The 27965-nt window shown below is 48.2% G+C and overlaps 1 protein-coding gene across 5 annotated transcripts in view; it reads right to left on the reverse strand.

Annotated features, from left to right (window-relative positions):
• The window catches only part of LOC133132654 (ecto-NOX disulfide-thiol exchanger 2-like), a 176142-nt gene that overhangs the window by 21538 nt on the left and 126639 nt on the right, over positions 1 to 27965 (reverse strand). For 4 of the 5 annotated variants that reach the window (XM_061248247.1, XM_061248250.1, XM_061248251.1 and 1 more), the window contains 4 exons: positions 20653 to 20808; positions 11790 to 11996; positions 9182 to 9415; positions 5336 to 5548 (listed from right to left, as the gene is read on the reverse strand). In XM_061248247.1, coding sequence (XP_061104231.1) covers positions 5336 to 5548; positions 9182 to 9415; positions 11790 to 11996; positions 20653 to 20808 — 810 coding nt within the window. The remainder of the gene's footprint in view (positions 1 to 5335; positions 5549 to 9181; positions 9416 to 11789; positions 11997 to 20652; positions 20809 to 27965) is intronic. The other variant, XM_061248249.1, reaches the window with a different exon arrangement.

The raw sequence follows: 27965 nt of genomic DNA on the forward strand, positions 1-27965 counted from the left end.
CCCGCTCCCCCCACAGCAGCCTCCGGTGGCCTGTCTGACACTGCGAAGGGTTGCGCTGTGATGCCCAATTTCTTTCTCTTTCTGTCTGTCTTTTAACTTATTGGGAATGCTATCACCAAGTTGCATCATGAGAAACCTTGTCCCTAGTGGGGGGGTGATTGAGGGATCTGAGTGGGAGATTTGCAAGGAAAGCAATCACATTCCGGCACCCGTACTTCAAAATGCATTTCCCTGCATCTCATCTTCCACCCCGACTGCCGACAGAGCTCTCTCCCGTACAGATCAGGGGTTTGGAATGCAATTATTAGGATCCCAGCCTACTGAATTTAACATTTTACTAGTAACTGGTTCAGCTCTTTTACTTTCCGACAAGATGAATAAGACGAGATGCGTTATGACAAAGCGTTATATCGACGCTTGTTGTGTGATGCATTAAATGCGTTACACCAACGCAGTGTGATGTCACTGGTGAGGAGCAGGGCGAAATGCCTACGCGGGGCTTTGCCGTAAGCCGCTAATTTCATGCAGTGGTAACACACCTCTGACAGACAGCTACATCCTCCTCTTATGCCATGATGAACCCACATCAGCAGAACATGGCACACAACAGTCAGTGCAGTGGGCACCAGTAGGAACTATTAAAGGGTGCTTGCGGGGTGTATGCTTATATATTTGCAGGGAAACGTTTCAGTGGCTGTTGGTTCTCCTGGGAGAGACCACACGGTCATGGGGCCATGGCACCTGGTTCTGATCCATTCCAGTAGTGTCAGAGATCACCATCAGCTCCTCACTCAACCCTTACACAGCAGTGTGACAGAGCAGGTCTGGTTATTTTTGTATTTGTAGGTGTAACGCATACAGTTATAGTTCTCAAGTGGAAGCAAGCTTGAACTTTTCCAAAACGTACAACCGAAGAGGATTAATTATTATACACAAAGATTAATTTTGATACATTATGAAAAGCATCCCTATGGGCACTTTGGCTTCCAGCTTCTAATGCGAATAAGGTTAATTCCATGGAGGTCAGAATCATGTGATAACAGTTCAGCGCAGTTTCTGCAGTCAAAAATAAATCCTATTAAAATTTCACAATGTAATTACAACATTCTTACCTCTGCTTCGGCTTGTTCTGGTAAGGCTGAAAATCTGATTGGAAAATGAGCCAACACAGAAGACCACCTCCCAGGATAATCTATGAATGGTGGAACTTCCCATACAACAAACCATCATGGTTCGGGCAACATGCGTTGGTTAAATTAACCTTGACCTCTGACCTCAGCGGCCGAGCACAGAGGGGTCACGCGGAGGTTGCGTGTTCCTGCAGCACTCTTGACGCATTAGATGAGCTTGTTCGTTCTGTTTGCATCCAGCCAGGTGATGGCTAACAGCTCTTGAGTGGTACCACTCCCTCCAGAATGTAGCATTAATTAGTCAAACCCGCACGACAACAGAGCTGGGGCTCAGTGATTCAGTTCTACCGGCTTTCTAGTCTGCTTCCCCAAAAAAAACACCGCCAGACTCTCCGTCTCATTGAAGTTCCCTGCCTTTCTTCTCCCCTGTGGAAATGCAGAAATTAATTCCAGAAAAATGCCACTTAGCAGAAATATTCTTTGATGTTTTTGAGCATTGTAAATTAGACCTTACATTTATTGTTACTTTCCAAACTTTTCGTACCATGAGTCACTTATTTGGATAGGAGCGTATTGTTTGAAAAGCCCGGCACAGAAAGCTAGCATAACGACAAACGATGACCATGCAAAGTTTGTGTTATAGTTATAGTCTTTTGCTGCTTTCCTCCTGGAGTTCACACTCCAAAGCCCCTTTAAGTCTCTGTGATCTGCCGGTAACCAGGGCAGACAGGCTACGGAGGGTTGGAAGCAGTAATGTCCTGCTGGGCGTGACTCAGAGGGTGCTGTTCCTCCACCGATTTCCCACAGCGTAACCGAGCTTCAAAGGCATAAAGTTTAGCATCATTTATTCTCTCCATGAGTTCAATAACTCATCCTAGAAGTTAGAACTCGGTGGGGAGGACGTGACTTTGTACATTCTGGTCAGGAAAAAGCCTGAAAGCTAGCTAGCATGCTAGGCTGAGCGTTTGGCGATTGTGTCATACAGTATGCTGCAGAAGCTGTTTATCACGTGTTGAAAGGGGGAGGGTGGAGAAGGACACAGCCCGCATCATTTCTCTTAATAATCTCGGACTGGAAGAACACGAGAGTGGGGGGGGGGGGGGGGGGGGAGCCCTGGCAGCCTTCGCTGAGGTGAGAGGGCTGAGACAGATCGATAGCTACCTTCAGCACCCCTTCATTTGATGGAAGTAATCGATGTGGAAGGCAGGGGGAAGTGGCTGTGTGTGTGTACATGTGTGTGCACATGTGTTTGTGTGCGTGTAGTTATGTATATGCGCGTGTGCATCTGTGCATGCATGTTTGTGTGTGTGGGTCTGTTTGTACATGTGTGTGCGTGTATGTGAATGCATATGCGTGTGCGCATCTGTTTGTCGGTGTGTGTGGGTGTGTGTTTGGGCACGTATTAATGCGTACCCACATGCACTTCTGCATGCACGTGAGGTGATGGTGATGGTGATGTTCTGCTCTGGGATGTCGTGCCCTGAAACTCACCGCGCCCAGTCTTCCTGGATTAGCCCCTCAGGGGAAACTTCTTCATTGTTGTATCACCGTTATGTTTCTTTCTTTGTGTTTGTACGGTCATTTATCAGCCGGCAGAACACCATTAACACTGGCAGCAGCACCACGGCTAGAGTCTGGCAGGGGCCGGGGGGGGGCAGCAGCTTTTAAACAGATGCTGCTGCTACCTTTTCATTTTTATTTTTGTTTCACTCCGGAGCCAAGACACGGGCCCTCTGCAAGAGTGATGAAACGCATTCCTAATTCTAAAAAAATGGGATATATTCAAGCGCTTTAAGGCTGTGAAATCTGAAATAAATCCACCTTAGAATCTGCGGGTGGCTTAAAGTGCAGCCCGAATAAAGGAATATGAATTTGTGTCACAGTTCCGAGGAGACGGATTTGCTGGATGGGGGCAGAGAGAAATTTAATTCAGATTCTCCGCTTGGTTTTCCGGGCCAGGGTTTCCAAACACCCAGAAAAATTGTGGATAAAGCACATTTTCATTATCTGTCCATTCACAAGTACAAAAAGACAAATTGGTCATACAAACCTCGATAAGTCAAATGTTGCAGGACATATGTTCAGAAAAATAAAAATAAACATTTTTGGAAACAGATAACTGGCTACACTCTCCCAACCAAAGAAAATACTGTTTCTGTTTACAGCCTTCATATAACTCTAGGGTGTTCCCCAAAGACTATAACTGTGGTGATGCACCACTCTGTGCCCTCACATTTAAGTTACGGCCACTGTGTACCTTTACATCCATACTACTTTCACTTTTCAAAAAGTAGTTTAAGAGCCTATAAATGAAGCAATTCACCTTGGAGAGATTCTTTCATTTCACTGTTAATATTGTATCCTTTTTTTATAATTTTATAATTTCATAAATCTGTTTTGTGAAGTCCCTTTCATTATCTAGAGATTACTTTGAGATCTTTTAAGATTAAGATTTTTTTTATTGGCCCAAAAGATTGCTGGTACTTTCTTATCATTTTTTGATGGGTTTCAATGCCCCAGAAAGCAGGAAATGACTTAATGTGCAAAAGCTTAAACCTAACCATGGCCCCTTTACCTGTGAGTCTGCTTCCAACAAACGAAGGCCTGAGCACCACTCTATGGAAGCTTCTGTGGAGAACCCTGGTATTGTGTGTGTAAATGTGCTCGTGAGCTCGACGTAAGCGTGGGATAGACAGGAGGACAGTGGAAATCATATGTGTGGCTGACAGTAATGGGGCAGGGACACGTTCTCAGACGATCTTTGTCACTTCTTTGACACTGCTGGAACGGGGGTGTTCAGAACGTCAGGCGTCTCTGAAGAGCCATGGACCTTCTCCCAGATCTGCAGACTGGCTCTCCTACAGCCCGTCATACGAATGTGTCTGGAGCCAGTTAATGAGACAGGTGGGTTACCTCAGACCACCAGAGTGAAAGAGGAAAGAGGAGGAACATCTCCAGGGAGTTCAGCCCCGATAGGACGCTGTGTCTGTCAGAGGTGTGTCGCGTGGCTCCTTAAGTCTCGCTGCTTCCTAACGACCTGTTGTCAGTCACCCGCCCTTCAGTTCACTTCAGGCCCTACTCTGGTTTACTTACTGTGGTTCGAGTGACAGACTGTCTCCCCCCCGGGTCGGCTGCCCAGCGGTTTAGCTAAGCCGGAGGGATAAGCCTCCGTACGCCGTGAGGCTCCTTCACTTACACCATTAGCCGCTAAAACCCTACAGCAATCAACCGCGCTCGTCTGCCGCCCGCTTACCAGTGTGGTGCCAGATACTCCACCTGTGTCGCCATTAATGCAATTCAGCCCAAGATTGTCAGACTACTTGTGGACTTACCTCATGTTACCCCGAGACAACCTTTCTCTTAATGTTAGAAAGTGCAGACAGTTGGCTTTAAAAAAAAAAACAATGCAAGGCAGACCGTGAACTAACAATCCAAGTGTCATTATCAGCGTGTCATTAGTGGAGGGGTCATGTGACATAGTGTTAATTGAAGTGTTATTAGAAAACATCAGCCATTATTCAGTATACATTTCTGCTCGGGTGCTTGGAGAAAGCAAGTCTTTTTAAAAGCATACTGAACATACTATATTCCATTACGCTTTAAAAGCACATTGAACATATAGTCAGTGTATTTATGTAGGTAGGGGGTATATAAGAGACTTCCACATGTCATGATGAAATGTGTGCTTCAGTATTACAGCCAAAAGGCACGATGAAAAGTAAAACCTCAGAGTCAGCCTAGGTAATCAGAAGGGCAGTAGGGGTGTTAGAGATTAGGAGGGCAACTCAGGCAAAACTCACTGAGCTAGACTGCTCTGCTCCCTACATTGCCGTTGCCAAGGCAATGAGGTGTGCAGGTAAAGATAAACATCACCTCTCATGGTGGGTTGTCAGTTCACTCCACCCTTCTCCTCTCTGTACCCTGTGATCAGCCCTATCTTGGTACTGAATCTATTGTAACATGCCATTACGGTTACATTATCCTGGGAACGTAGACTCATAAGTAGGGCCTTAGTCTCCAATGATAAGAGATGTAAGTAACTGCTATCTGAGAGTGCATCAAGGACAACATAGCCTGTATTGTTACTAATGACTTGTAGGGGGAAATGTAAGGCTGAGTTGGTGCATTTTTACTCTACCACAGTGTTCCCACCGATTCCCTGTAGGGAGGGGCAGCAAGGGGAGCGGCTGATAGCAGGTACTCACATTGCACCAGGATCCCCGCCAGGGCGTTCTTGAACTTCTCCTTGGCCTCCTCCATCTCCTTCTCGTGGGCGGCCTTCTCGATCATCAGCCGTCGGATGTGGCTGTTGGAGGACTGGATCATGGAGTAGAAGTTGTTGGCGTTGCGGCGGTTGACCTCGCCCCGCTCCACCCAGGTCAGCAGGACGCGGACGGCTTCGGCGAACAGGGAGTCATCTGAGCAGCCCGGGGAACGGGGGGGCAGGGAAAGGGAGAGGGTGCACGGTTAGAGAACAGACCAGGGCTTACTGTGCAGTCCGTAAGTATTTGGACAGCAACACTTTTTTACTGTTTTGGCTCTGCACTCCAGCACATTAGAATTCAAAATGAAGCGATGAATAATGAGGTTAGACTGCAGACTGTCTCTAATTTGACGGTATTTGCATCCATATTGGGCGATCTGTGTAGCCTGTATAAAAAGGAATGCAACTGCTCCAAGGATCATCTGATATGGAGGTAAACAACCTAAAATTAAGAGTGACTGTCTGTACTTTAACCTCGTATGCACCGTTTCATTCTGAATCTACTGCAGTACAGAGTCAAAAGAACAGAAGCTGTACCGTTGTCCAAATAATTATGAACTGCACGGTACGTGTCCAAATCGGAAGCCGGCGCTGAAACAGGCTAAGCACCAGCCGGTCTGTGGGGCATAAAAGAAAAACAGTTGTGGTGGCGGACAGCGATATCGTTCCTGACGTGGCGGAACAATGGGGCCATCAATCAACAGGCCGGACTGAAGGCTGGATAGACACGCAGCGGAAACCGTCAGCTCTGCCTTGTTCCTCGGGGGGCATCACGGACCACACAAGGCGCCGGCAGGTGCGCTCGGATTTCGGAAGGGCTGTCTCCGTCTGAGCCGGGATTCAACTGCCCGTTCAGACCGGGCTTCCTGGCTGTGCCAGTGGTGGAGGCAGCGTGTGTCACCGCGTGGAGGGGATTACTGCTCCTTTCCTGCAGTCCATATGTACTGATGGGGCTCAGGATGGCTGCACTCAAAGGGGCATCCACCAGCCTTCACTAGGGAACTGGGCAAACTTTTCTGTCTTTTCCCCACAACCTGCTACCTTTGTCCTATCGATCCCATTGGTTGCGGCTGGTCCATAGCCCATGGGCCTGCCGATAGAGAAGGTGACACAAGAGAGCGGCAACGATATTTTTGATCATTTGCGACGGCAAGACGGCGACCTGCATCCATGTCTCTCGCACCTGTTGATGCGTAGGCCGTTACGTGCTGCTGAAAGCACAAACAACCCCCTGCCCCCTCGCCAAACACCACGGCCAAGGCAATTCCAGTGCTAGCGCTGACTGTAAAGACCTATTTCGTTTCTTGGCATTTTTATTCAAATGGGGGAGGTGCAGGGGATGAAGGTGCTCATCTGGGTATTTTGCCATCTCGTGAGGCCGCACACTGAAGGATTGCTGGAGATTACTGCCACAGGGCCTTTGATTTATTTACAGTGCGCCTAACCGCTGGCAGTCACAGGTCTGTCAAAGGATTTGCTTCAATAATCCATCACCGCTCCGATACTGAATCAACGCGTCATAAACATAAACGCCCCACGGCACTGCTAGATGTGTGATTTTCTTTCACACACCGCGAAGACAGCAGGGGGCCCAGTTAAAAGTGCAACATGCTATCCTTTGTATTTTTCATAAATAGACACCATGTGTTATCAATAGCATTCAATCACGTAATCGATTTCATGTCAAAACACCACAGTATATCAAATTCTCTCAGGCTATAGGGCTCGTTCGAAAGGTGCGCTGAGAATTTTGTTCCGGCAAATGTTTCGGTCTGGGTCTGGGTTAGCTGATGCTTCTCAGGCTCCGCTCCGCATGTTAAAAGCAGGCCCACACTGGTCTTAGCCTGCAAAATAACCAGGGGAAGGGACGCTGTCATTACTTTACATTACATTACATTACATTATTGGCATTTGGCAGACGCTCTTATCCAGAGCGACGTACAGTTGATTAGACTAAGCAGGAGACAATCCTCCCCTTGCTCAAGGCTGTGCGGATCTTATTGTGGCTACAGCAGGATCCTACCCTGCTCTGCAGTAAAAGGGCAGCCGCTCCTGATTTGCAAACTCATGAAAGTGCAACTAGTGGTGAAAGCGCAGGCTGCAATAAAAAAAGAAAAGATTTTCTTCTTTTATTCCCCTGCCCTTCCGCCGTAAAACTGCAGAAGGGTCGAAACTGCTCTTTGCGCCAGCACCAGCAAAAACGACAATTTGGAGCTGCCTGACGCTGAAACCCTCAGAGAGCATGAATGTTTAAAACGGCTTTTAGTGCAGCTCTCAGAGGGCACGTTTGAGTCAGCAGGATAGCGTGGGGGAGAGGACGCCGGGATATAGGAGGAACGGCACTGTCGCCCATATTCAAAACAACCCGCACTCCCTCAGTACAAATGAACAGCAGTAAAGGGCAGTTAACCGAGAACAGTGTAATTTATCTGAGAGCATGCATTCATGAATAGATGATTTCAAGTCAGGGACGGTGTTTCGACAGTGGGCAAGGACACCCCACTACATTAGAGCCCATTATTTATTAAGAAAGCAAACATGGCAAAATAGGGCCTTGTGCCAGATGATGCATGCAGCCTACATCTTACATAAAGCTGCTTGCTCACAGGAGTGATTGTGGCCCCCTGCTTGTGTATAAAATGGCAGTTGCCCAACTGGGACACAGACCATAACAGATACGGACTATCTGTTCAATATTTCATAGTTGTTTGAAAATTTTGTTCATCATTGCAAAAATAATTCCCTAATGGAAATGGATTACACAGAAAAAAATTATGAAAATAAAAAAGATATTGCAGATATTGCAACACTGCTCAATACAGAGAAATGCTGATTTTATTGCCACTTTTAGATACTGCTTAACATACATTTATTATTTCTTAAGATAAGATGTTTACAGTATATTGCAGCATATACTCACCCTGCAGGTGTTTCAATCAACAGCAAATTAAACAGCCAGCCTGAGTGAGAGGCAGTCACAGTTTGGGTGAGTGTGCCAAGGTTTAAGTGAGAGGCAGTCACGGTTTGGGTGAGAGGGAGTCACGGTTTGGGTGAGAGGCAGTCACGGTTTGAGTGAGAGGGAGTCACGGTTTTAGAGTGAGAGTGTGCCATGGTTTTAGAGTAAGAGTGCTGTGGTTTTAGAGTGAGAGAGTGCTGTGGTTTTAGAGTGAGAGTGTGCCGTGGTTTTAGAGTGAGAGTGTGCCATGGTTTTAGAGTGAGAGAGTGCCATGGTTTTAGAGTGAGTGTGCCATGGTTTTAGAGTGAGAGTGTGCCATGGTTTTAGAGTGAGAGAGTGCCATAGTTTTAGAGTGAGAGAGTGCCATGGTTTTAGAGTGAGAGTGTGCCATGGTTTTAGAGTGAGAGTGTGCCATGGTTTTAGAGTGAGAGTGTGCCATGGTTTTAGAGTGAGAGAGTGCCATGGCTTTAGAGTGAGAGAGTGCCATGGCTTTAGAGTGAGAGAGTGCCATGGTTTTAGAGTGAGAGTGTGCCATGGTTTTAGAGTGAGAGAGTGCCATGGCTTTAGAGTGAGAGAGTGCCATGGCTTTAGAGTGAGAGAGTGCCATGGTTTTAGAGTGAGAGAGTGCCATGGCTTTAGAGTGAGAGAGTGCCATGGTTTTAGAGTAAGAGAGTGCCATGGTTTTAGAGTGAGTGTGTCATGGTTTTAGAGTGAAGGTGTCATGGTTTTAGAGTGAAGGTGTCATGGTTTTAGAGTGAGTGTGTCATGGTTTTAGAGTGAAGGTGTCATGGTTTTAGAGTGAGAGAGTGAGAGTGAGCCACGCAGTCCCACCTTTGATCTTGTCGCCCAGCTGGCTGCACTCGTGCTCAGAGTAGTGGACGATGGGCGGGGGGGAGGGTGGGCGGAGCAGGTCCTCCTCGATGCGGCGGCGGTGCCTCTCCTCCCGCGCCATCATGCGCTGTCTGCACTCCCACTCGTACAGGTCATCCCGCGCCTGAGCGAAGTCCACGTGCAGCCGCCCTGTGTCCTTCTTATCCGTGCTGGAGCCCAGCCGGATCCGATAACCTGCCGAGGAACAGGCCGGTGAGGAGGAGGCTCCCTTTTTTCCCCCTCATTTTTCTCCCAATTTGGTGGCCAATTGTACCCAATTCATTATCAATGCCTGTGTGCTGCTGAGGAAACACTGCTACAACCCCACACGCCACGTCCACACAGAGGCTGGACAACGACATGTATTCTTCAAGCCATGCCGTCTAGCCCCAGACTGTGATTCCGAGGCAAACAAAATAAATTTAAAAAGGGGGTAGAGGAAGAGGCTGCCCAAATTGACACTAGTTTCTCTGCAGTGTCACGTGCAGTAATCTATCCATCCATTTCATTAAACCGCTTATTACTGGTCAGGATCATGGTTGGGGCTGGAGCCTATCCCAGCATGCAGTGGATAAGAGGCAGGAATGCACCGTGGACAGGTCACCAATACATTGCATGGCTAACTATTCACTTGCATTATTAGTACAAAATTATTATTACTCAGACTCACATTTACAGGCAATTAAGAGTCTCCATTAACCTATCCTGTATGCCTTTGGACTGAGGGAGGAAACCAGAGTAACTGGAACAGATCATGTTAACTCCACACAGAAAGGTCCTCCCCTCAGTGGGGATTCAAACTAGGGACCTTTCTTGCTGAGAGGCAACAGCGCTATCCACTGCACCACGTGCTGCCCCCATTTCCTGTAATCAGGGTTTATAGCGGCAGGGAGCCGCTTTTTACTCTGCTCAGGATTACACCTGGCTTTCCAAGGCTACTTTTTTCACCCACCATTTCTCTGTAGCTAAGCAGGAACCTGGAATATAGCAACTGACCTACTTCCCATTTTAGTTCCAACACTTTACCAGGAAGCGCTACCTGCTCAACATGTCAGACTTTTTTTTTTTTAAGCTTCTCTTTGCCACTTTTCCTTCTAATTAGACTGAACAGCGTACGTAGCCCTGGAGGAAACCCACGGAGAGCAGGAGCGTTTGAGAAAAGGAGACGTTCTGCAGATACATATCCGCGGGAGCGATGCAAATGTAACGCGCTGCTTTCGGTTAAGACGGGCCCGTCAGGACTGCGCATCCATGCGGGAACGCGGTCTGTCCATCCATGCGTCTCTTTATAATTGCCTATGTGGAACTCGTCTTTAATCTTACGGGCTGCCATCGCTCATGAGTCATAGCTGAGGCCTTTTCGAGGGATGAAAGGAGGAGGCTGTTCTATTTTTTTTCTCCGAAAGGAACCCCGGAGGCGGTCTCGCTCCGCAAAAACCGTCCGCGAGTCACATGAACCACCGACGTAATCGCGTTAGCCGACTAGCCAAACGTGTTTCCCCTATCAATTACGCGCTTCCGCTAAAGAGGTTTGAGGTTTGAGCTTCTCCCATTAGGCCATCACTCCGAGCTGCAGTCTTCCAGGAAACAGAGCGTGCGGGGAAGGAAGGCGTCGCACTCCGACAGAAATCCCGGCTCGTGACGATCTCTCCCCCGGCTCACGGTCTAGTTTAAATATTTCAGGGTGCGGCCCACGTGCTAAAGAAGTGTGCTCATGCACCGCGCCAGCCTGTCAGGAGCCTACGTAACCGAAGGCGCCGCGCTCTCTGCCCAAAACTCTAAATAATGCACGCGAACAAAAAATTATTAAGTAAATCCTGGAGTTGAGAGGCTCTCATCTGCGCTTAGCTACACAGCCTCCGTATGCAGTCTGTCGCACGCTTCGCAAACAAAGCGCCCGTTTGGATGCGCCAAGCCCGCGGTTGCCAGGAAACAATCAGGAAGGCGCAGAAGACGACTGACTGAGGCGATACTGAAAGTGAAGGAGCGGGGGCAGAAGTCGCAGGCTTGTACGGGTGTGATGCGTTTCCCTCAGTATGCTTGATAACCGCATTAAACCGATGCACTACCCAATGAGCTGCCTGTCCTCCGGAACTACGCACAGTGGCTCTGCCCGACTCAGGTTTCTGCAAAGGCTTAGTGCCCATCAAAGAGAGGCCTCACTCGTGGCCCTTGGCATTTTGAGGGACACAGGAAGATCAAAGCAAGCTTGTTTACTGCACCCAGCCCAGAGAGGCTCGCTGTGACCTCTGGAGGAGGGGAGATGGGGAGGGTGCCTGCACAGACAGCCACCCCGGGGTATGGAGTGGGGTGGGAGGAGGAGGCATCTCTCCTCAGGACTAGGGCTGCCAAATAAATCGCATATTTATCGTCATCGAGATATGAACGTGAGCTAAACACGTCTCTAAAGACTGCTTGAACTGCAAATTCTGTTCTGTTAAATTGATTGGCTGCACATTCAGTTGAAGCATGTGGGAAATAATATAGCATTTTTTTCATGTCATATCGTCATAATATAACTTTCGAGCATATTTTCCTCATATTGTGCAGCCAGACTCAGCACACTCACCAGACAGGAACATGGCCTTGTCCACGGTGTACTCTTCGGCAAAGCGGATGTGGCAGAAGTTCTTCTTACTCTTGCGGACGGCGATGATTTCTCCGCACTGCTCGAACACCTCCACAATCAGCTGCTCTGTGGCGTTCTCCGGCAGACCGCCAACAAACACGGTCTTGCAGCCGGGGGGCCTTTCCCTGGTAGCGGGAGGCGGCAGGTCTGCGGAGAGGAGGAAGAGGAGAAAAAGGGTTCGGCTTAAAGCTGATTCGTCCTTAGTCGACAAAGTGTCATTCGACAAAAGTGTCTACAGACAGAATTGTGTCCAATGACGTGCAGGCATTGCTACCATAGCAACCAGGTTCTTAACAAACCAATCCATTTTGCGAGCTAATTAAGTAAAGAAAACGTTTTCATTCATAAAAACTAGTCGTCTCGTAAACTAGTATCCCCGCCATGGCAACCGTTTGTCTTCCTGTCAGTCAACTAATCACGGTTGAGTGACACTTCTGACGTGCGTTTGCAACCTCTCAAAAATCTTCAGGAACAGGAGAGTTGTCGCTCAAAAGTGACAGTTTCATGTCAAAACAAATTTGCATCACTTTGTCGCTGGGGCACAAATCAGCCTTTAATCGTAAGGCTATGACTGCTTACTCTTACTCTACCGCAGTAGAGCCCACAGCCCGTCAGATGGCACAAACACTGCTACAAAGTCACAGCAACTTACGAGACTCCCACGACAGCACAGAGGCTTATGAGAATGTTTTGTGGCAGCACAGATAACCCGATGACCTTTTCCGAAGGGCGCGCAAACCAGCCTAATTACCATTTGAAAGATGATTCCCTAATGTGCTGCTGGAAAACAACATGCAAATATCCATTGGGCTACAAGCAACAGTTTAACAACTCAAGGCACCCAATTTGTCGTCTGCGTTTGTGAAAGGCCCTGGAGTTTTGTTCAGACAGACGGCTTGTTTCATTATGTTTGAGATAAATTTAGATAAGATAAAAGTTGAAACCGCGATAAGGCATTTTTGAAACAAGTAATTTTCTCCCCGAGCTCCAAGAAAAATCACGAATACATCATTTATAAAATATTTAATATTTGTTGATGCCGGGCTTCCTGCATTCGTAATGAGTTTGGGAATTCTGAGGCGAGAAAGCAATCAATCTGCACGATGGGAAATGATTCGTTTTGGAGCGGAAATCATTCACGGACACAGACGCATTCAAATGACCTGCCGCTCAAAGCCAATGGCACAGAAAGGGCTGGCACTGCCAAAACTACGCAAAACACCTGCGTCTGAGCCTGCCAACACCGTTTCATACATGTTTCATACAAATTCACCACCCCACTGTGGCGCTCCTGCCAGGAGAGAAGCCTCTTAGTCTATGCTGCGTTGTTTAAAATGGATTCGGACACGTCTGCACAAGGTTTCACTACACGTACGTCAAACGTATTAACATTTCAAAGCGTGAAGCGGGGGGACAAAACAAAAACGACTCTTTCCGTTTCGGGTTGACGCGGGCTACTTGCACTTGACCTGCCGTTACCAGCCCACTCATGCTTCTGAGCGTGGCTCCCGTCGTCTCCTTATCCTTCAAACAAAAACTTAATTCTGCCCTTGTGACCGGCGTGGGCTATAAACGGCAAGCGCTAATGCGAGCAACAAGGCCGCGATCTCTCTAAATCTCCCCGGGCATCCGTCCCGCGCACCCTGCTTAATGCCTTCATATGCCCCGCGCCAGAAATAACCAGCCGACCAGAGGGAGGGCTCGACAGGAACATTTAAACACTGCGGGGGCACGGGGAAGGGGGGGGGGGGTCGGCACTCTGCCAGGCCTGGGAAACCGGAGCACCGTCCCGCAGTGTCTCCCCTCCCCCGCCGTCCTGAGACGCCAGCCATCCATCACAGCCCAGATTAGCCTAGCGCTCGTTTGCTGCGCTGTTAATTTTATAGACCAGTCCCTCAGCCCGCGTGAAAGTCCCGGGCCCTGACATAAACACCCGGCCTTGTTAGGACAGAGCGGGAAGGTGCAGGAGATGCACCGACGGAGCCGGGCTAAAGAGCGCCCGCGCCACCCTCCCAAATGCCGGAGCGGTGCCCTTCAGACCTCGGGGCTGAACACACGCCAAGCGACTGTGTGTAATTGCACCGAGAACCAGCAGGGTTCAGCTTTCACACCTGCATTCTGCATCCCGCTTTCTGCATCCCTTGATTTAGATGATGCAGTAGTTGTGGCAGTAGTAGTAGTAGTAGTAGTAGTAGTAGTAGCAGGAGCAGGAGAATGAGCAGGAGTAGTAGTAGCAGTAGTAGTAGCAGTAGCAGTAGTAGTAGCAGTAGTAGTAGTAGTAGCAGCAGCAATAGTAGCAGCAGCAGTAGTAGTAGTAGTAGTAGCAGTAGCAGTAGCAGTAGCAGTAGCAGTAGCAGTAGCAGGAGCAGGAGCAGGAGCAGGAGCAGGAGCAGTAATAGTAGTAGCAGTAGCAGTAGGAGCAGGAGCAGGAGCAGGAGCAGTAGTAGTAGTAGTAGTAGTAGTAGTAGTAGTAGTAGTAGTAGTAGCAGCAGCAGCAGTAGTAGTAGAGTTTACTTGTGCTTCACAGTCACAGATTGAAATCACACACCAATTTTCAATTATTGCACACTGCATCACAACATCATGCATTTACAGAAACTATAAAATCAGTTAGTACACTCAATAACTACAGTATATAAAGAAAAGTACAACGCTCAAGAAAACCACGTGGCCATTGCAGGGGAATATAATAATGTAATTTAATTCTCTTTGAGTCACTGCCTAATCTTACCATGCATCATATTCCAGAAGTAAGCACAAGTGTATTCGCTATTTTTCATTTTTTGCTGGCATGCAGTAAACCACCACAAAGTGCCCATAGACTGGTCATCAATCGCATTGCCTGACATACTTCAATTACTTCAACTGAACAGACTCTAAAAACACTATGAGCCAAAAGTATGTTTCCGTGTGTGCTTCTGTATATAACACTTTCCTTGTCCAGACAGAGGTAGTTGTAAAGTGATGTTCCAGACAGTGAAATGCCAGGCATGTGTGACCTCAAGTGGTAGCACCACACAACAGTGACAGTGGTCTGCCGAGACCGCGAGCGATAAGGACCAATGAGTGCGCCCGGGTGCGGACACCTCCCGCTAATCAGTCCCAAAGGAACGGCGTGCTATGGCACCGCGCCCTGGCACCTGGCGCATTAGAGGTGAAGAAAACAACGGCAGGGGGAGTGTCGGAGAGGGGTGTCAGAGAGGGAGAGGCGGCGAGGCTAAATTAGAAGAGTGACAATGGCAACAACAACAAACAGCTGTGGGTGTGATGCTGGGTCTCGGTAGGGTTGCTCCCATGTTGCCATCAGGAAGGTTCTTGGTTATGTTTTTACTCAGTGTATGAAGTGGCTTCATTCTTACATTCAATGCGAACAACCCTTCAACCACCTTTTCTACTGTGCCCGTTGCTGAGATATGCTGGTGCGGTACCCACGCATGCTCATGACCGAGTGAGAGAGAATTTATGTACAGCATGTATGCAACTATGCCCACATATATGTTCATGTTCAATGTGCAATTCTGTGCTTTGGCAGCATAAGCTGTATCTTGCCATGCCAATAAAGCATTTTGAATGTGAAACTTGAGAGTGAGTGAGTGAGTGAGTGAGTGAGTGAGTGAGAGAGCGAATGAGAGAGAGCTAGTGAATGAGTGAGTGAGTGAGAGTGAGCGAGAGAGATAGAGAGTGAGAGAGAAAGAGAGTGAGAGAGTGAGCGAGAGAGCGTGTGACAGAGAGGGAGAGCATGGCTAAATGAGAGTGTATAAAAGAGCAAGCAACGGGGAGACGGGATGGGCCGGTATCTGTGAGTGTTTCAGAGGAAGCCGAAAACGGCATGAACAGGCCGCCAAAAAGACAGGGGCAGATCTGACTGAGCCAAGACTGAGAAAGCCCAATCCGCCAATGGAGGCAGGCGAGACGGGGCACCCAGGGAAACTTGGTTACGGAGAGGACGGGCTGTGCTCACATGGCAGTCTATGAGAGGTCACGACAGAGTGCCACTTCATCACCAAAAGTAATGAAAATACCACAAATCAATCCGCAATTCCCCGTCCTACAAGACAGAGATAAATTGCCCCATCCTCCCTGGAGGGGACCCAAGTTGTACGATGCTGGCAGGCTAGTTTATTACGGTGTGCCGTAACCGGAGGGACAGCAAGCAATATACAACTCGGCAAGACGCACGCCGGCCATCTGAGAGAACGCTGCCTTTTTATGTTCTACTTCATAGACTTTCTCTGTATTTTTTTTACTTCATCTGCTTTTAAATTCAATGCTGTGTCCCATTTGTCTCATATCAAACATTTCACTGAAACGGCTTAATTGTAGTGACTGCAAAAAGAGTAATTCTGACTCATAGTTGGTTCTTCTGAGCGGTATATTATGCTGTAGGAAAACAATACCACAAAGCAAACTGAAACAGAGAGGGAGAGACTGCGTACAGGAAGGGAAAGTGGGGTGGCTATTTTTGCTCCACCTGCTTGGGAGGGCAAACACAATAAAAGTCAAAGGTCAGGGTTGCGGTCGGTTGAAATTCTTTGCGTGCTGCTGGATGAAGGCATAAGAGGAGCAGACCGAAATGCTACCGCGTCGGACCGAAACGCTACCGCGTCGGACCGAACCGCTCCCCGCGTCGGACCGAACCACTCCCGCGTCGGACCGAACCGCAACACGTCAACACGTCAGAGACGAGACAGGAAGGGACGTTAACTTTCTCTTTTCAGCTTGGCTGCTCTCTGAGCTTGGCAAGGTCTCTAAAGGGGTGGGGGTGGGGTGGAGCGGTGGATGAACAAAGATGCAGAGCGACAGCGTTTCCCCCTGCCGGGAGAGAGAGAGAGTGAGAGAGAGAGTAAAGCCGCAGATAGAAAGGTTGCTTCCAGGGAGAACACCGCGCTCTCTGCCTAATGCTCTGTGATGGGGACAATACGCGCCCCGCCAGGGTGATGACAAGTGCACCTGTGAGGGCGCAGTGAGTCACCCACCCCGCCCCGCGGGAACGGCTGCTGAGAACACCCTCGGGGTGACCGCTGGAATACTGCAGCGAAACTCAACCCCTTTATTAACCCTGCCAGGACAGGAACCACAACCGGGCTTAACCCTTTCAGTTCCAAGAGCAGTATGGCACTCTAGACCTTTTTAACCAAACAAAATGACGGCTGTGCTATTGTTTTGAGCCCCGATTAAAACCTAAACCAACTAAACTAAACTTTCGAAATCTTCTCAACCAAAGCTAAAACCTCTTGCGACTTCATATTGGGCTTTGGAAAGAGCTAATGAAGAGCGTGGACGCCCAGAATCCACAGGGGCACAAGAAAGGGAGGTGGGGTGTGTGAGAAAGGATGCGTGTCAAACAGGCTCTCTGCGATAACAGGTCCAGTGAAGAAATAGGTGTGCGAGGAGATGCCGGCAGTCTGAAGCGCGCCAAGAAGCTTTCCCCACTTCGGTGTCTTAAGGCCTTAAGGCTGCAATTCTCAACCGCCGCAATATTGTGAAAGCATAATAATCTGACAAGCAGAAATATAAGTGAGCTCCACACCAGGCTTCACCTCCACCAGCTTCCAAAGCTATCGCCACCTTCTGCGCCAAAGCTTATTCTCGTTTTAGAGCCAGGTCCATCCAATTTTCTTTTCTTGCTTTGGCATTACACAGCTGCTGAGCACATCGTTTGAACGGTAATTGGGCAACTGTGTGGCTATGTATACTCTTCATAGACTGCATAAAAAAATGTAAACAAAGCATCTCTCTCCGATTGGTTCATGTTGTGAACCACTTTGTTTTGCAAACAAAGATTTGGGCCAAACCCCGGTTTTATAAGGCAGAATTTGAGGGTATAAACACAGCGTATGGTGCTGGATTTCTCCCACTGCAGCTTCCTGTGGCTGCTACCCAGTAAGCATGACCATTCCCTGATATTCTAAAAAAGTTACCAACTGCAGCTTTAACAAAAAAACTCCTGTGGAAGCCAAGCTGGCATCTCCTCCCTCGGGACGCCTCGTCACAGAGCTTCTTCGGGTCCAGAGGGAGCCAAATTAACTGGAGTTGATGCCAATATCTGGGGAGCGGTCACACTTGATTAAAAGCCATAAAGATGAGGCAGCAGTCGCGCTCCGCGCAATCTCCCCGCTCCCGTTAGTGAGCGCAGTTTCCAAGGCTGCACTGACATTTTATTCAGGGAAGAAATACTGGGGGTAGATCCGGGCTTCGCTTAAAAGACATCTCCGCGCTTTAAGCCTCCGCGCCTCGTGTGACAGATGGAAAAGTAACAGCTTGAGAGGAGTACGGAGGTGGGGGGGAGCAGCCGCGGGGCCCTTCCAGCTCCTGGTCCTCGGAGCCCGGGCCCTAATGGGGGAGGGGCCTGATGTCTGAGGGGCAGGGGCCGGGGTCTAGGGGCCGGGGGCTGGGCTGGGTAAGTGCTGCTGATGGATGACGGTGGGAGCAGTGCTGACTGCAATATAAAACCTCCAGCCTGCCAGCTGTGAGCTGACAGCAGCCACGCCCAACATCATGGTCTCCTGGCCTCCCTGTTAATGCAGCTCACACGGGCGCAGGAGTGTGTGTGTGTGCGCCCGTCTGCATCTTCATTTCTGTGTGCATGTGCATGTCTGTGTGTGTGTGTGTGTGTGTGTGTGTGTGTGTGTGAGTGTGTGTGAGAATGCGTCTCTCTGTCCATGTGTGTGTGCGTGTGTGTGTGTGTGTGTGTGTGTGTGTGTGTGTGTATGCATCTCTCTCTGTCCGTGTCTGTGTGTGCGTGTGCGCGCGTGCATGCTTGCATCTGTATCGCCATGTCTAGGTATGTGAATGTGTGTTTGCGTCTGTGTGTGTGTGTGCGCGCGTCTGTATCGACATGTATGTGTGTGTGTGTGTGTGTGTGTGTATGTCTGTATCACCATGTCTGTGTGTGTGTGTCTGCATGTGTGTGTGCTTGTGAGCGTGTGTGTGAGTGCGTGAGTGTGTGTGTTCATGGGAATTGTGATTCTAAGTGTAGAGGGCCTGGGTGACTCGCAGTCTAACGTTACAGCAGCAGTAAAAACCAGGAGCAGTAAGCAAGCAGAAACTGAATCTGGTGACAGTGGTGACAGGCCTGTCCTGGTCTACCCCCACCTCAGAAATGTCACAGTGATAATCAGGTCACAACGGTCACTCACTCGCTCACTGTCCTAAAGGAAACACCCGTTAGCTTTTGGACAAATTGGGTTATACAGATGCCTTACATTTTGACTTCAGCACATACTGGTATTCAGCACTTACTCCCTTTGACTAGCATTGCCTGTCACAATATTTTCCAAAATAGGCTGCTTTGTTACAGACAACCATAATTGGTGAAGACATATGCAGTGGGTGCGCACACACACACACCCACACCCATACCTTTACATGCAAATGAGCCGTGGCAGAGGAAAAACACCAGCTGTGCAGAGAGCATTCACAGGGCTGGCAGTCTTCCCTTATAAAAGCACACACTCAGCCACCGCATCAGTTCGATGAAGCTCGCTGCGTGCACCGCACACAATCTGCTTCGCTGAGGACTTTAGAAAGCCTAAAAATTGTAATGCAAAGTCAATATTCCCCCCGCCGTTTCCCTGCTGGTTTTTGGCTCGATTCTCGGAAAAACCTTGCCGTCTTTTTCGAGCCGTTTGACCACTTTTTAGGTCAGGTGGTTGAAGACAATTCTGTTCATTAAAAAGCGGGAGGGGGGCAAAAGCGGATCTTTATCTGAGCGTTGGCCTGTTTGAAATGTGAAGGTAGTCCAAACTGGCAGGAAATTAGACAATGAATACTGGGCGTTAGGGCGAGTGAGACATAACGCTACGCAAAAAGAACACAAGGCAATGGTGAATTCTGCTTAAACCTGACCAAAGGTCTTCAGAACAGGGGTTGGAATTGTTACATGCAATGCTAGGGGCGGCCTGTAGCGTTGTGGTTAAGGAAAATGACTGGGACACGTAAGATCAGTGGTTCTAATCCCGGTGTAGCCACAATAAGATCCGCACAGCAAGGCCCTTAACCCTGCATTGCTCCGGGGGAGCAATGCTTAGTCTAATCAACTGTATGTTGCTCCGGATAAGAGCGTCTGCCAAATGCCAATAATATAATGGAATGGAATGTAATATTCATTTGATAGAATATAATGCAAATTAATCATATCAGTGGTGCATGGATTCTATATTGCCATCTGAATTTGGTAAATGACTCATCAAAAAGCCACTCTCAGGACAAACCATTCAGGGCAGCGGGGTGTCCCGGGATGTCCCATTACATTACATTACAGGAATTTGGTAGACGTTCTTTTCCAGTGTGATATACAACAAAGTGCACAACCATAGCCAGGGACAAGTGTGCTGAAAGACCCTAGAGCAGGGGTCGGCAACCCTGGTCCTGGAGAGGCGCAGGGTGTGCTGGCTTTCGTCTCCACCTTAAAATGAGCAACCGATTCAGACCCAAGAAACCAGGTGAGGTGAGTTAACTGTGCAATCAACGGCTTTCATTGATCAATTAATGCCAAGTAACAACGAAAGCCAGCACACCCTCCAGCTCTCCAGGACCAGGGTTGCCGACCCCTGCCCTAGAGGAAAGTACAGCTCCAAGTGCAAGGAATGAACACAAGAACTTGGACCTTAGATTGGACCGTAGATTCACCAAATGAGACAAACAAACAAGAAGCCAAAAAAAATGTATTACGCTAGTAATAATACACTTATAACTATCATTAACAGCTCACATAGATGGTATTATTGCTACTTTAGTTTGGCATAGATACAGGATGTCCCAGGGACCATACAGGTGGGGATTCTGTCGGAGGTAATCTTACTGGGATTGGGAGGGAAAAGGGTGCAGCTCTTGCAGTGGATGATCTCCTTGACGATGGGCATGTCCTGTGAGATGGGCGGGGGCACCATGCCCAGACCGGGCATCATAGGGTTCATGGGCGCAATGCCCGTCATCATGCCCAGGCTTGGGTCATAATCTGCGGAAGGACACACACAGACAGATGGACAGAAGTGAGAGTGTGAAAGGCACAGGCTCAAAACAAACCAAAACAGCCAACTGAGTGCATCACATAAAACAGAGACTCACTCACAACGCCCATACAGAAGTCCACTGTAAACTGTGTCAGTGAAGCATGGTCCCAGACCGGGGATCAAATGGTATAAATGGATTCAAATACTTTTCAGCACTTAACTAAGATTGCCTGGTGTATTGGAACAAATTAAATGATCCCAAAAGTGTATGCACCAGGCAAGATCAATAGACCACAGAAAAGTATTTGAATCCAAAATAAATACTATTTGAACCCAGGTCTTTATGGTCCGAGCACACACAAACAAGCTCAGTGAGCCATCACCAAGTTTCAAAAGGCCAGATGAAAACACTACTCTTTGAAGAGGCCCCACTTCAGTCAACCTTCAGCCGGACGCATGCAGACTCTAACTGCCGGCGTCATTCCCAGATTACTGGGGCACATAAACACCCCACGAGAACGCGGTGGCTTCCATTTACACGTATCGATTTTGGATGCCTCCCGATTCCTGCCGAGCGGTCTCCCTCTTGTCCTTTAATCAGAACGACAGCGTCCCTCTCACTCTGAAGCACTGTCTGCGCCTGTGTGGCTACGGGGACTTAAAACTCCCGCCTGTGCTCCGTTTGTTCTGCTCAAGGGCGTCCAAGCGCCCACCCGTCCTTTTTCAGGGAGAAAGGAAACGCTATCCGTATAAGGAAAAACGTACGGTGAGTAAATACATGTGTACTGAGGTAGCAGCAAATAAATAAACAAAAAAAAGCTAACGCAGTAGAACATCAACGCACCATGTCAGCGCTCACAGAAACAACTGAAGTCCAAGTGATTTCCTTGAAATTCATAAATAATTCATTCTATAAACGCTGTCTGAAGCCACACTGAGGAAACGGCTCTTGAAGATACAACTGGAGACAACTTGCTTCGTGTAATATCTCCTTTTTCCTCTGCAACAACACAAATCGACCCCCGCAGTTTTTTTTACCACCGTAGACTGCAGAAAGAAAATGCGCAGAAGAAACCTGTGCCACAGAGCAGGGACTCAGGAGATGGTGGTCACGAGTGGCACCTGAGGTGGGCTGGAAATGCCATCGTTCAACACAGATGCTGAACCGAGGCCATGATTTACGGCGCCAACCTACACTGTAATGAACAGGGGATTCTCTGGCCTGCTGTTCAAATGTACAATATGGCTGCCTAAATTTTCCCCGTCTGCAACTGCCAAATATAATTTCTCTCTACAGGCCAGTCGAAGTGTGTCTGGTTTTCTGGCCGAGACAGGCTGCCTGCATTACTAAAATGGACACAACACAGTCCTAGTGTCTGAGGCTGGTCCTTGACACCACAATTGTGAAGTGCTTCGAGATTATCCTTTCAGTTTGTGTGTGTGAGCACGCACATGCGCGAGTGTGCCCACAGGTTTAAGGAACATCAGGAACTCCCCACTTATTAGGGATGCTATGCGTCCTCTCCTTCCTAACGGTTGTGCAGGAAATTATCTGCTAACTTTCAAAAGAGCCCGGCCCCCTCCTGAAACACGGTCATCTAATCAACAGCAGTCTCAAGACTCCTTGTTTGTGAGATAACACTGGGAGATTAACTCCTTCAAGAGTCAGGCCGGCTGTCAATAACAGAGAAAGAGTCATTAATCTCAGACTGGTGTTTGGCTACAAGTCTAAGGCTGACGACTAGGCGATACTCACGGCTGCTCCCTTTCCCAGCTCAGGCCAGCGTTGCAGTGTCGCCAACACTGGCCTGAGCGTTGCCATACTGCCACTCAGACAGGTCTGCTGGCGGTAAATTATCGATCCTGCATTTGGGTTCCATTCAGGGCACCTGGGATTGAAATTCCCCCAGAAGCTCGTAAACTCGAGTTATTGCATTTTATGGCCCATGTCCATGTAGCTGGGACTAGTCATTAAGGACTAACCAGCTGAAATAGAATTAGCTCCAAATGAGATGCTACTGCATCACATAGCATTATGTTCAAGTTAGCCTTGAGAGGAATACTGTAGCATAGCCCTTATAACTTTAAAATGTGAACTTGATTCCTTATTGGAGTCTGTGCAAGGTCTCTTCAAACACCATTTATTGAAGCCATTTAATTCTAAAAAGGCTGCTTTTCCCGAGAAACCCATAATCAGCAATGAGTGACAGACCTTCAGTGTGTTTTAATGCAAAAGTGATGAGAACTCTTCTTAATCCCTGACTGCTCACGTTTTTTTTTTTTTGGCGTTCATTCCTTGTTTCAGGGCACAATTTTCAATCACTATGGTAACAGGAAATACCACTTGAAAGCGTGAAATGGTGAAATCTGTTTAACCTATTTTAAGATGCCATTGCTTTAGTCACAATTCCTTATTTTGTAACATGTGGGTGGTAAAACAAGCGTGGAGGGGAACTCATCACCTCTGCATTTTCGGAATCCACATACTACAAGAAATAAGGTAAGGTAAGTGTCCTACGGACCAAATGCACAATAGTTTCTCATTCAAAAAATCAGTATTTGACAAAAACTTCAATCAGTGAGCATTTTATGAGGCATTTATTTTTTTAGACTTCTACTGCTGTAGCCTATCCACTCAGAGTTGTGATGGGTTTTATGTTCAGAGATGCTCTTCTGCATACCACTGTTGTAATGTGTGGTTATTTGCGTTACTGTCACCTTCCTGTCAGCTTTGACCAGTCTGGTCATTCTCATCTGATGTCTCTCATTAATATTCTGATGGTTGATGTGAACATTAACTGACGCTCCTGACCCGTATCTACAATATCGTATACATTGCACTGCTGTCACACAATTGGCTGATTAGATAATCGTATGAATAAGTAGGTGTAATAAAGTTCCTAATAAAGTGCTTAGTGTATTACAATACAAGATTGTGTTATTGAATTATTGTATTTATTTTTTATGATCTTCTCTACCTGTAGCTGTCTGACATAAATTAGAAAAAACAATGCAGAATGCTGGTGATATTGTCCTCAAATTTGAAAGGGGTTTCCATCCAGTGTTGTGACTTGGCTCCATTGTGTTTCTAAGTACACCAGCCACAGCTACAATAATCTGGATATACTCAAACAGAAAATCTTCTCAGTGAGGAAAAAAAACTTCCACTTTCACGGTTTGAGCTTCTGTAACTATGTTTTCGTAATATTTGAAGTAATTCTGAACCCCAAAGGAATACCTTTCTACCTCTTCAGGACTATGCCTGTAGCTAAAAGGTTCAAGAATAGTAACCATTTCATTTTCAGTATGTCATTTTTAAGCTTGTGTCAAGATGAGGGGTGATAAGGGGTTAAACACCCCCCTGCTGAAAGGCGGGCGTTCCTTCAGAAATTCACTGTAAGAACATTTCTCTCCTTATTTAAAAGGGCTACATTCAAGAAATTCTCCCATTCATTTTGAAATTGAAATTAGTACTTTACTCTCTGATAACAGAAGTCCTTGAGGACGACTTTTCTGTTTACAAGCACAGATTTTTGATGGATGTAATTCAATAAAAACAGTTCCAATTTGTTCATGATGATGCCTATGCAGCACATGTCTGAAAACAATCCTGGTTTGACCTAACTGAATGTCCCCAGGCAGAGTCCTTCAGGATACAGCAGGCTATTTTTTAACAAGCCAAGGGGATGCATTTTTGCTCCATCCGCGGGAGCGCTCTCCGTTGCTCTACATATAGTAGAACTGCAATGGATTCGCTAGATGTAATCGCATTGAATAAGCTGACTGTCAATCATACAAAGGCAGGGAAAGAGAACCCATTCTGGCCACTTGACTGGGCAGACCTTTCAGCAAATACAGGTCCACACACCAATGGTGACTGGCTGCAGCGCAAGGCACCAACCAGTTTGTCAGGAGCAATTGGGGGTTAGGTGCTCAATGACACAGTCACACCAGGTGGGGGGATTGAACCGGCAACAGTAAGTGCATCATTTTAACCAGGTGTGCTGGTATCGCTGCGGGCCGTCCACTAGATACGGTAAAGTAGATTTGTAATTGCTATTTTGAACAGCAGAGGTTAGGGCTTGAACCAGTTTGTTCTTATCGCGTTAATCACTGAAACTGGTTGCATACCTGTCAAGTGATTGAAGGTTTGTTTTAAATAGCACTGGAATTTGTCAGTAGATTAGCTTTGATTTGCTACTGCTTGTAACCGATTGTAGGTGATTTAAATAAGCGTGCTCAGAGCGCTCCGTCTCAGTTTGTTATATTATGTTTCAGCCCATCCCAGGCTGCTCTCTCCCTCGAAGACACCCTGGATCACACCTGACAACACCGTCACTCCCGCTGCCCTCTCATCCTCCTTCTCCTTCTCTCACACTCCGCGGCCTTCCGGCAGTACTGATCTTCTAATTTCCCCCTCATGGAAATTCACTGTTCTCCCCCTCTCTGACCTGTCCATATCTACTTTTGAATTCCATTCTGTTGCAGTATCCTACCCTACTAACCTTTTTATTGCAGTTATCTATCGTCCTCCAGGGCCCCTGGGAAGCTTCCTTGATGAGCCAGACACCCTTCTCAGCTCCTTCCCTGAGGATGGCACCCCACTGATTCTCCTTGGAGACTTCAACATCCACCTTGAAGCCTCCCAGGCTGCTGCCTTCCTACCGCTACTCCACTCCTTCGGCCTCTCCCTGCAACACTCCTCTAAGGCAATGTCCACAAGGCAATGTCCTAGAACTGCTCATGCTCCAATTTCACGGTTACCCCTCTGCATACATCTGATCACCACTTCATCTCATTCTCCCTCCCTCTTCCTCCCCATCCTCCTCCCCCTCCTCCCACCGACACTTCCTCAGCCCGCCGTAACCTCCACTCCCTCTCACCCTCTTCCTTTGCCACCACTGTCACCGCCTCTCTCCCCCCTCTCGAATCCTTCTCCAAACTCCCCACTGACTCTGCATCTGCCACCCTCCTTTCTTCTCTCTCCTCCGCCTTTGACTCTCTCTGTCCCCCTGTCTCAAAGCCACCTCACACATCCCCCCCCAGTCCTTGGATATCTGATACCCTCCGTACCTCCAGGGCCAGCCTCCGCGCAGTGGAGAGGAAGTGGGGAAAATCCAGAGATCCTTCAGACCTCACAACTTACCAGTCTCTCCTGGCGGCATTCTCTTCCGCTGTCACTGCCGCCAAAGCAAAATACTATCAAACACAAATTCAGAACTCCACATTCTTCTAGATCTCTCTGCTGCCTTCGACACTGTGGCTCACTCCATCCTCCTGTCCGCCCTGTCAGCAACGGGCATCTGTGGCACAGCCCTGGACTGGATTGAGTCCTACCTCTCTGGTCGCTCCTTCCAGGTTGCCTGGGCTGGTACGGTATCAACACCTCAGCCCCTTGCCACAGGAGTTCCCCAGGGCTCAGTCCTTGGCCCGCTTCTTTTTTCTCTTTACACTCGTTCCCTTGGCCCTGTGATCGCTGCCCCTTTCTCACCCCCTACTCGACCCAGCTCCTGGTCCAAGCGATGGTTCTGTCCTGCCTGGACTACTGCGATTCCCTCTTGGCTGGCCTCCCAGCGTCCGCCATCAGACCCCTCCAACTTATCCAGAATGCAGCAGCTCGTCTGGTCTTCAACCTTCCCAAATACTCACACGTCACCCCCCTGCTTGCTTCCCTCCACTACCTGCCTGTCATGGCTTGCATCAAATTCAAAACATTGGTGCTAGCAGTTAAGGGGTCTTCCCCAGCTTACCTACAAAAAATCATCAGACCCTACACCCCTGTCAGACCTCTTTGTTCAGCCTCCACAGGCCATTTGGCAACTCCCCCTCTCCAAACTTCCACCGCACGCTCACGACTACTGTCTGTTCTGGCTCCACGGTGATGGAATGAACTCCCCGTTGAGGTCAGAACTGTAGAATCTCTTCCCACCTTCAAGGGCAAACTGAAGACGCACCTCTTCAAGCAGCACCTCTCCCCGTCCCTCCCTACCTCCCTGTGATCCTTAATTGTCTTTGTGATTTACTTTGTGTTTCGGTATTTTTAGTTGGCTAGGAAAGCAGTATTTGGATAGTTAAATTTGGTCACTTTTGCTTTGTTGTTTGTTTATTTGTTGTTTAAAAAAATTTTTTTTTTAATTAAAAAATAGGCCCTGGTCCTTATCTTTGTTGTACAGGTAGCAGTTGAAATTGTACTTCCCTCTAGGGTCTTTCAGCGCACTTATCCCTGGTTATGGGTATGCACTTTGTTGTACGTCGCTCTGGATAAGAGCGTCTGCCAAATGCCATTAATGTAAATGTAACCCTCTGACTGCCAGACAACCGCTCTTACCTCCTGAGCTAATGTCGCCCCCCTGAAGTGCAAGCCTGAAGCTAGACTGGAAAGGAGCAGTACAGGACCTAGGAGCATCCGGCAAACGAAAAGCGCATTCGCGCATTAACATTAACGGGCTGCGGCCTTTCGCGCAGCAGGCCTGTTGGTTCTGTACATCTTTCTCAGACTCAGAGCAGAAGCCGCCCCGACACCTGCCGCAATCACAACACTATCGGAAATCTAAACAGCGGATCAATGATCCCAGCGCTTTGAAGTGAGTCATTGACTTTCATTACTGCCCGATCGGGCCGCCCCCGCCTCAGCTGAAAATGTCAGGAGCCGGGGGTCGTCTGGGGCCTCCAGTAAGGACGCCGGAAAATTCTGTGGTATTGATTCGACACGTCCCACAGTGGAGCGCGGCGTTCGCTACTCAGACTGCAAAACCGTGCCTCTGACTGCTGCTCTGTAACCCTTTCAAATCCCAAGGGGCTTTGGCTTCGGTTGAGAAAATTGAGAAAGTTGAGAATTGAGTAGGGTTTTAATAGGGACTCAAAACAATAGTATAGCAGTCATTTTGATAGGTGACAAATGCATAAGGTCGAGGGGGGCATATAGTACTATCGGGATTTTACGGTAGTTACGCTATAGCACTCTAGGGACTGAAAGGGTTAAAGAGCGCGTTTCGTTGTCGAGCATGCAGCCGGGTGACGCCGGGTGACACCGGGTGAAGCCTCTCGAGAAGGCCTCTGCATGTGGGCTGGAACTGGGAGAGTACCCTGCACCTTTGTGTTCGGCAGGAGGGTATTATTAAGGGAACACCTGGGGGGAAAAAAGAGCTTTGAATCAGGAAGA

Source organism: Conger conger, chromosome 7, assembly GCF_963514075.1.
Source record: "Conger conger chromosome 7, fConCon1.1, whole genome shotgun sequence".
Classification (NCBI taxonomy): Eukaryota; Metazoa; Chordata; class Actinopteri; order Anguilliformes; family Congridae; genus Conger; species Conger conger.